Source organism: Anarrhichthys ocellatus, unplaced genomic scaffold (genome assembly GCF_004355925.1).
Source record: "Anarrhichthys ocellatus isolate YVR2014 unplaced genomic scaffold, GSC_Weel_1.0 scaffold49, whole genome shotgun sequence".
In the NCBI taxonomy this organism is placed as follows: Eukaryota; Metazoa; Chordata; class Actinopteri; order Perciformes; family Anarhichadidae; genus Anarrhichthys; species Anarrhichthys ocellatus.
Window position 1 is genome coordinate 1199520 of NW_022280079.1, and position 10431 is coordinate 1209950.

General features: G+C 40.4%; 1 protein-coding gene across 1 annotated transcript in view; it reads left to right on the top strand.

Annotated features, from left to right (window-relative positions):
* The first annotated feature begins 1753 nt into the window (after positions 1 to 1753).
* Positions 1754 to 10431, top strand: part of msrb3 (methionine sulfoxide reductase B3) — a 13280-nt gene continuing 4602 nt past the window's right edge. The window contains exons 1-6 of the mRNA XM_031869836.1: positions 1754 to 1792; positions 1919 to 2030; positions 2398 to 2425; positions 3762 to 3865; positions 9604 to 9712; positions 10277 to 10351. Coding sequence (XP_031725696.1) covers positions 1754 to 1792; positions 1919 to 2030; positions 2398 to 2425; positions 3762 to 3865; positions 9604 to 9712; positions 10277 to 10351 — 467 coding nt within the window. The remainder of the gene's footprint in view (positions 1793 to 1918; positions 2031 to 2397; positions 2426 to 3761; positions 3866 to 9603; positions 9713 to 10276; positions 10352 to 10431) is intronic.

Consider the following 10431-nt stretch of genomic DNA (forward strand, 5'->3'; position numbering starts at 1 on the left):
TATTTTTTGTTCTAGCTAGTAAATTCATACACATACGTAAATACAATAAAGACTAAAATACATTTGTTCTAGTTATACATTGGTTGTACCGCCTGACATGGAAAGTGTACCAGCCTACAAATTAAAGGTAGCTATTTTTATCAATATTTGAAAGAGATCTAAAAACATTTTCACTCTGCCATAAAGGTCAGTTGAGGTCCTCTTGATGATGCAATATCCTGTTAACTGTCCTGCACTTTAATTTTATAATAAAAGTCCCATCTTTACAGTTGCGCCACCCTGACATTTGACAACATTCAAATTAGTGGACAAAAGATTTATAATGATCTCAATTACTTTAAACTATAGGTATTTGTTAAATTTTGTTTATTGGAAAGATTTCAACCATGAAATCATGCCATTGTATTATTTTGAATTTATAATCATGAAAATACAATTTTTAAATCGTTTTCTTAGTCTGTACATTTGCTCGGTGGCGCCGCCGGACATATTCAGGGTTTGAGATGCCAAAACATAAAAAAACTAGTGCTGGGCAACGATTACAATTTTTAAAAGCGATTAATTGCATTGTTATGCGCAAAGTTCAATAATGAATTCAAAAGTAGTGTATTGCACACTTTTATTTTAAAAGTACTGCTATATGAACAAAAGGGCAATAACATTTGGTTTAAACACTTTAAACACATCAGGTTCTTGTTAACAGCAGTATTCCCTTTACACAGCAGCAGTTATAACACAGTTATAATGATTCTGATCATAGATAATCAGCCGGTGTTCACAACTTTATCTTCATGTATGTAAGAGATGCAATCTAAATATACACCTTGAAAACTGCAAACCTATCTACGTCTTGTTTTTGTTAAAGTCTCAGTAACAACTAAATGATGCTTATTATACATATTACAAACAAAACACTTTAAAAACTCAAACAAAATAATTTTCTTTTCTTTTTTGCTTTTTTTGGTAGTGTGGTCAGACACATATCCAACGCTGATTACCGTAATATGTGTGGTATTTGTTATAAATGTACGTTGGTACATAGAGGGCGATAAGAAGCTGTACTTGGAGGGACCCAGGGGAATGTAGGTGAAGCATGGGAACCTGGAGGGAGTCTGTACCGTGGCAGTAACGGCAGCGGCAGCAGGGAGTGACGCCACACAAACAGCTGTTCACCGCTCGCTGCCCGGTTCTTGTGTTAAAAATGTCCGCTTAATAATCATTTAAAAAACTGCGTTAATGCACGAGAAAATAATTGTCGGCGTTAATTAATGAATGCATTAACGCGATAACGCGTTAACTTGCCCAGCACTAAAAAAAAAATATTATTTGAATGTATTCAACTCAATAGGTTTTATTGAATAAAATGATCAAATAGTTTAAAAAGGAAATAATGGACTCGAACACTAAAATGTGAATGTCATGTCACTGACCCCAATATATCTGACTTGTCTGAAAAAGAGTAGGAAGAAATATATGCTTATATGATCCTACCTCTTCTCCATAACTCGCATATCTACTCAGTATTATCATAACTTCTGTGACTTGTAGCCTATATTTCTTTTCTCATTTGAATTCAACCCATGGTAATGATGCAATATATTCTACACCGGGTTGTCTACATGTCCTGCTATGATGAGTCCAAATGTCTGCTGTGACAAAGGTCTATTGTAGGGGTATGTATCCGACCAGTCATGATGTAACCGTTACCTATGAGACCTTCAGTTTAGTATGTGGCACCTCACATGAGCCAAACATGTCAGCAGTTCTCACACTGTCCAACACAGTGTTTGTTGTAACCGTAGCACTGTGGCCCCTCCTGGCTTTAGCTCCTGCCAGCACCAGACTATTTCCTCATTGTTTGGTTTTGGAGTGGCTGACCTCATGCTGCAGCAGAGCCATGGGCACATGAGTTGCATAGCAGAGCACGGAGCCAAAAAAATCCCTGAAAATACTGGTGAGCTTCTTCCCTCAGTGGACAGAGCTGTGGGGGGATTCTGTAACACCGTGGAGGGGGCCCTGTTCTTGGTCTAGTAAGTCAAATTGATTTGATTGCGACGTAGATGGCTAACTACAGTAGGTATGATTTTTACAGCGTATTGTAGCCTGTTACAGTGTGCAATCATGACTGTGTGTCAAGTAATATCCTAAAGCAGGACAGCAGAGGAGGCTGAAAAACGGTAGGAAAAAGGGCGGGTTTTAAATCATTGAAAAGGGCTTTATAGAAAGATATATATATATATATATATATATAGAAGAAGTATATATAGCGAAAACTCCACGGAATACCTTTTTATATTTTGTTGATGACAGTACGAACAGGGATGTAGCTTCAAATGCTTATCAACTCTGAATCATGTGGAAAAAAATAATTGGACTCAATTATTTTTTCCTTTGCAGATGAGGACGCCTGTCTGAAGCCACCCAGGTGAAAATGTTCTCAGTGTCAAGAAAAATGTCTTTATTTTATAGATTTCATAGATTGTACTGGTATAATAAAGTGTTGATGCAGTTTATATGGTAAACCCAGGTGGCAACCTCCGGTTCTGCTGAGTGAAGCCAATGAGGAAGTGCCTTACAACCTGCATTCTCTCTACTGTCCACCAGGGGGCGACTCCTCTGGTTGTATAGAAGTCTATGAGAAAATGACTCTACTTCTCTCTTGATTTATTACCTCAGTAAACATTGTAAACATGAGTTTATGGTCTCAATCTCTAGTTTCAAGTCTTCTTCAATACAGCATGATGTTCATTTAGTACATTATGGTCCATTTAGAGTCACACAGACCATAGAGCAGGGGATGCTTTAGGGCGGGGCTACACAGTGATTGACAGGTCGCTGACGCTACCAGAGCTGTATACGGCATCTCTACGTCACGCCTCCACATTCCAAATATGATTACTTCTGTTCATTGGATGCCATAAACAGTGGTCTGCAGTGTTTTAACACCATCTTCTAGTATTGGCTCAGCTTGGAGTGCTGTCCACAACTTTAGCTTCTGGAAAACCAAAAAAAGAGCAAGTTGAGTTGAGCTGGACGGTGCCGTTCGTGAATGTTCATCGCCATCGTGCCCCTTTAGTTTCCCCCCAAAATGATTCCTGAATCAATGTCCCAGCAGGCCAGTACAGTGTGTGTATGTATATGTATATATATGTATATATATACATATATATGTATATATATGTATATGTATATATACAGTATATGTATATATACAGTATATATGTATATGTATATATACAGTATATATGTATATATATGTATATGTATATACATATACACACACACACACACAGGTATCATTAGGCTTAGTGTTGTCTGTAAATAACCAACCTATAAACCGTTTTGATCTTTAGGCTGTAGACGACGCTGTATAAGACCATCTACGCTGATCCGTTTGTCACAAAGTGTCTCTGAAACAGAGAGAGATATTCCTCTTGGATCTTTGACTGCCTGCCTCTGAACATGTGTCTCTATTATAGTGAATCTTTTGTCATGGTGCCGCAAAGAATTGATCTTTAATTGAGATTAAATAGAGTCCATCCTTCATCTGGTGGTGATCAGGCTGTTCACAGGAACTGAAAATATTCATATTCATAATTCACAATCATTTTGGATATATAGAAAAAGTCTACAGAAATGGGCAGATAAAACCTAGCCAAAGGAACAGTCAATACAGTCAATTTGGGCTGACAGAATGATTCAACCGCTGTGCTTCTTTCTCTGTCTGTCTCTCCTCTCCTTCTCTGTCTGTCTCTCTTCAGTGTGACTGTGTGTCTCATGGCTGTCCTCAGACGTGGGCTTGCCGTGGCCCTTCATCGGGTCCTTGAGCGGGGCTGCCACCCCGCACTGCCTGCTTCTCTGCTAGGTAGAGTAACCTGTTGGTGTTGTCCTGGTGTGACTGATGGGTCTCACTCTCTCTGTCTCTTCCACTCTGTTCCTTCACTCTCCCTCTTTGTCCGCGAAAAACAATGCCCGTGGATTTCCCACTTTCATGTCTCGGACGTTTCATTTTTTAGTGGCAGTGGTGCCACTGTGGTCCGCCTGTGGTGTAAAGGTCTGAATCTCTGAACAGGAACGCCTTTAAATGCATATTACATGAGACCAGCATATAGTGTGGATGCATACATTTCTTCCGTTTTACGGCAAAACCGTGATGCAGTCTTTTAGTCAATAAGGACAAAAGAGCAAAACACACAAATACATGGTTGTCCCAGTTCTGTGGGAAGGAACTTGACCGTGACTGCACAGAACCTGCTTCCAGACTAGGTGTCATGTCAGAATATCCTACATCCACATCTTAAACTCATATTCAGGGTGAGCACAGTGCAGCTTTCCCCCTTTAGCAGATGAAGGTGAAAACAGCCTTCTGGTATCAAACTCTCTTCATAATTCTGCACATTGAAGTTCCAATAATTGTTCCTTTACTTGGATGAAGTGAAGGAACAACAAGCAAAGCAAATGTTTGAGTGGAGGGGGGACTTATATACTTATATACATATATACTTATATATGTGCAATGTTGAGGTGTCCACATGCCTCTGTGTATTGTAAATCATAGTGTATTACTTAAGTTCAAGTTGTGTCTTGTTTGTATTTATTTGATTCATTTACACTTTGTTTTGTTTTGGGCAGGCTGTAAAAGGTGTAGAATGTGGACATGTTGTTCTAGTCATGCAAGTCATCTTCCTGTGCGTGTTTGTAGTCGAGACATCAGCCCGATGTCTCCAGACAGCAGCTACAGCCCTGGCTGTATAGGGACACACACAAAGATACTGTTCAGTCCACTTCCTGTGATCCTCTAATATTATATCAGTAAGAACCGCTGTGGAAGCCCCGAGAGGCCAATGAGAAAAACAGGAATTCTTGTGATTTCTCACCATGTATTCATGACGATGTCCTTGTTAACCCTAAAAAGGACAATTTCTTTTATTTCATCTATGAAAAGTGTTTCGAAATTAGTATTACAACAACATACACAACAATAATGTTGCACAAAAACAATGAATGTGTTTGTATTCTGTACAGGGACTTGGATTGTTTCTTAGTACAACTTTTCTTTTGTTTAAATTTTGAGAAATTGAATGAGCATTTTTTTCTTTAAAATTTCCCTGTGACTTAACTGAAAGTCACTGTATATATACACTCACTGGCCACTTTATTAGGCACACCTGTTCAATTGCTTGTTAACACAAATAGCCAATCACATGGCAGCAACTCAATGCATTTAGGCATCTCGACGTGGTGAAGACGACTTGCTGACGTTCAAAGTGAGCATCAGAATAAGGAAGAAAGGGGACTTAAGTGACTTTGAACGTGGCATGGTTGTTGGTGCCAGACGGGCTGGTCTGGGTATTTCAAAAACTGCTGATCTACTGGGATGTTCACACACAACCATCTCTAGGGTTTACAGAGAATGGTCCGAAAAAGAGAAGATATCCAGTGAGCTGCTGTTGTTTGCACCAAGATGCCTTGTTGATGTCAGAGGTCAGAGGAGAATGGGCAGAGTGGATGGAGATGATAGAGAGGCCACAGTAACTCAAATAACCACTCGTTACTACCAAGGTATGCAGAACACATCTCTGAACGCACAACACGTGGAACCTTGAAGCAGACGGGCTACAGCAGCAGAAGACCACACCGGGTGTCACTCCTGTCAGCTAACAGGAAACTGAGGCTATAATTCACACAGGCTCACCAACATGTGACAATAGAAGATTGAAAAACGTTGCCTGGTCTGATGAGTCTCCATTTCAGCTGCGACATTCAGCTGGTAGGGTCACAATGTGTCGTAAACAACATGAAAGCATGGATCCATCCTGCCTTGTATCAACGCTTCAGGCTGCTGGTGGTGGTGTAATGGTGGGGGGATATTTTCTTGGCACACTTTGGGCCCCTTAGTACCAACTGAGCATGGTTTAAATGCCACGGCCTACCTGAGTATTGTTGCTGACCATGTCCATCTCTTTATGGCCACAGTGGACCCATCTTCTGATGCTACTTCCAGCAGGATAGTGCACCATGTCACAAAGCTCAAATCATCTCAAACTGCTTTCTTGAACATGACGATGAGTTCACTGTAGTCCAATGGCCTCCACAGTCACCACATCTCAATCCAGTGCAGCTGACAAATCTGCAGCAACTGCATGATGCTATCATGTCAATATGGAGCAAAATCTGTGAGGAATGTTTCCAACACCTTGTTGAATCTCTGCTACGAACAATTAAAGCAGTTCTGAAGGCAAAAGGGGTCCAACCTGGTACTAGCAAGGTGTACCTAATAAAGTGGCCGGTGAGTGTCGATTGTAACGAAGGAATTAGTTAGTCGTCCAATCAGGATAAAGTATTAATGTTTTCTGTTTTTCTAGGTGTGTGTCCATGTCGAGCATGCCTGTTAAGCAACGTCCTTCAAACTCTGCATTAACAGTGGGAATCCCAAACAGATGCTGATCCGGCACTTTTATTCCTCATCTGGCCTTCGATGGCGTTCAGTATCTTGACCTGTGTTGTCTCTCTCTCCCTCTGCTCCCCTTCCTCCAGCCTAGTCCTTGGTTGTAGCCCTGCTGTGAGGTGTTTGGCTCTACTGGTGGGTGGAGTACCGCTCTCTGTCTCCAGCAGCCATGTCGGGCTTCAACCTGCTGCATCTAATAACCAAGAGCCAGCCTGTAGCTCTGAGGTCCTGCAGTCTTCCCTCAGGTCCACTGACTGGGTGCTGTGTGCCTGCTGTGCTTTGCCTCTCTAAGGCCTTAACACCTGGCTGGTGTGTCAGCATGTCTTTACGTGTCTTTGTGTGTTCAGAATGACGTGAGCTGCTTAGTTCTTTCTCTTACATTAGTCGGTCCTCTCAGGGGTCGCCGATCAGTGAACGATGCTCGAGATCTCCCGAATTGGACCGAATCCAAACAGGGCTGGTAATCGGGCCTCAATTCATTTTTACTAACAATGCTTTGTATTCGCAGTGAGTATCAGAATCGTCCAGGTACTGCAAATATAGCACTGAATGCTCGACTCATTCTTTAATCAGATATTGCCTGATTTTGAAGTTTATATTAGTATATGTATTTCCTTTTTATCTATTCATTTCCCCGCCACATAGAAATCAAATCACAACCCAGAAAACGAAGTGAAGAGGTGTGTTTGTCCAGCAGAGAGCAGCTTAGATCTACCAACACTAAATACAAAGCACTGTCTCACGCTGTGTCTTCATGAGGAGGTAAAGGAGATGTTTCTGCTTTTAACGTGGAGACTCTGTCCATGCCAAAATGAAAAACAAACAGTCACATGTTTCCATGGAAAGTTCTTTTCAGATAAAGACAAAGCTTCCCTTCATTTAACTGACGACAGTCAGTGCTGCATGACTTTAATGCAGCACGGAAAAACAATTCATTCGGTTATTAAATGCTGACACGTACAGACAATCATTCACACGTTCACACCTACCCGAGGAGCAAACGCCTCATTTATACTCATTACTTGAATTTCTTTGTTTGAAATGATTTTATTTAGGCATTTTTAGTCTTCCATAATTATAATAAGTCACGTTTTAGCACATTTACTACACACTTAAACCATCTTGTAAACCATGCTATTGTGTTTAACAAACCTATTGTTCCAGAATCGATCATAGTGAGCTCTGCATTCATTTATTACAAATGATATTAATGTTATGAGGTGATGCACTGCAGACTTTTCACGCTAAACGGCATTTCAAATGCATTATCACAAAGAATGAATGTAACTTTAACAAACGATGCAGACTTGAAATTCAGTTTGATGCTAATTCAAGCTAATTGAATTTCATACTGCTCAGCAATGAATCGAGATGAAAGATGCATCCCACAATCTGTAACAGAGCAACATCAGCATTCATTTGCAGTCATATTTTGTGTCCAATAAATCCCTCTGGAATATGGAGGCACACAACAAGACCCGTTCTGAAAGTAATCCAGATAAGTCGGTAGGCCGTGCTCTTGGAACAGTGCCCTGGTATAGAAGAAAAGCCTTGTGGTGGCACCTGTCCCAAAACTCCCGTAGCATACCGGCACCACCATTTCAATTTTCAAGCCCCACCAAGTCCTGTGCACCTAAATGACTGGTGCCATCACAGCCGACATTTGTGCATGTATGCAAGTATCAGAAGTTTTCTCACAGAAATAAAAAACAAATTCCTCGGTTGTGAGAGGTTCCTGATACTCAAATATCCTTGAAGGGTAACTTTGGTATTTTTCAACCTGGACCCTGTTTTCGAATGGGGACAACACTTTTTTGAAATTGGTCCAGTAGTGTGGGAGAATGCTACAGACAGCAGCTGCAAAACAGTCTGCAATGTAATCATATTATTCTATCCGCACCGTCAATGTACATCCACTAAAAGTGCTTGTTTTTGCCACTGACAGGCTCAGACTGTTAGTCGTTTAACCATCATGGAGAGAGCCCCTATGGAGAAATAAAACCTTTTTCTTGACTTTTAGCTTGATCCCGTCTGTCATTTTGTCCAACCAAGTCTCATTCTAAAATCTTGCGACCTCATCCACACTGTCGAAATCTGCTAAATATTTATCCATGACATTGAAACAACTTTTGAGATTACATGAAGCTTTTTCCACCTTTGTCTTCTGGCAACAAGTCACCTCTTGCAAGATCTCGAAACAAGACTTCTCCTTGAGCGAAACTTGGTGAGACGCAACAGACAAGATCAAGCGAAAGGTAAAGAAAATGTCTCTGTAGGGTTCTTTCCATAATGTTGTCACACACTTATAATAAAAATCTGAGGCTAAAACATCCCTTTTTTTCCAGCCTTGTCCCCAATAATCACTTAAACACAAAAACATGAGAAAAGAGGGTGCAGGTTGAAGATTCAGACGTCACGCTCAAGGCCTCTTAAACAGAAATTCTCAAAGGGTTTTTGAAACTGCTTGGTTTTACATCAGTGTGGGCTCGTGAGGTGCTGGTCTAAGATACAAACATTAGTGCTGTTGGCGGTCCAAAAAATCAGCAGGGTACCTTATTTTTAAATGATTCGTATCTTCTCGAGTTCAGCATCTGTTGAGTTTGTATCTCTACTCACGCTACTTTCTCTGCTTTCTTGCAGCTTGTTGTGGTTCTGTTTGACTTTGCTGTTCATTTTAAAGGACCTTTTTGCTCATAGGTTCTTTTTGTGTTTTGTTTTTGGACAAAAAGAGGATATGTTTATCCTTGCACAGTTAGCATCTGCATGATGAGGCAGGTGGTGATTCGTCATATCTGCGGAGAAAAACCTAAACAGCTCACCACTATCATGTTTATGCTGAACAGCTGGCAGTGACACACACACACACCTCAGGGAAACATCTTTAATTAAAAAGGATCTCTCCCACAGTTCATTCATACATGTATGTTTATTTTTCATTGCCATTATTATACAGTAAGATTATTTATTTTGGCCCACCTGCTTTTATTTCTACTTTATGCTTAAGCATGACGTTGAGTCGAAGGAAGTTTTTACAGTTTTGTTTATAGAAGAATGGCTGGAATTAAGTGAAAGTGTAGTGATGACTCTTTTTCTCTGGTACCATCAGAAGATCTGCGTAGTTAATATTTTTTGTCCCCTCTGATTCTCCCCCTCAGGAGCATGTAGGACTAAAAAGACATGGCCGGTGAGCTTCCCTCAGGAGGAGCTGAAGAAACGCCTCACACCAATGCAGTACCATGTTACCCAGGAGAGAGGAACTGAGGGGTAGGTAGCAACCACCAGCTAAGCATAAGCACTTTATACTAAGTTACATTTTCCAAAAAGTTTTATTAATTCAATATTGCCATGCTACGTTCAACATGGTCATGTCTCGTTCAATGTTCTTGTGTTTTATGAAATCTTCAGATATCTGTTGGGGATTCATTCTTTTTCTCTACATGCATATGTTTTTATTTTTATGAATGCTCAATAAGCTTTTGTCATGAACAGACGCCCCACACTCACCTCCTATAATAGCGTATATCAGTCTACTGTTTTACCTTTCATTTTTTATTCATTCATTTAATGTTAATTTGAGGGACAAAAACAATATACATTGAGAATTGCGCAACAGTTATTTGATGCAATGTATCGCAGCAAATAACACACTTAAATGCTTTATTTTTCATTCCTGTGACATGCCGATATCAGATTTCCACACAGTCAAAGACAAATATATAATATAGAAAATATTTGTTGCTGTACCCTGACAGAACCATGTTGCAAACATAACAATTTATCATTTGTTCATCATGTTTAGCCATTCAATTTTATAAACATTTTCCACAGTGCCTTCACTGGAGGGTTCACACATAAAGATGAGGGGACCTACGCGTGTGTTGTCTGTGGGGCCCAGCTGTTCAGGTAAGAGCTGCACAAGTTCTTAACCCCACTCTCTGTGTGTGTGTGTGTGTGTGTGTGTGTGTGTGTGTGTGTGTGTGTGT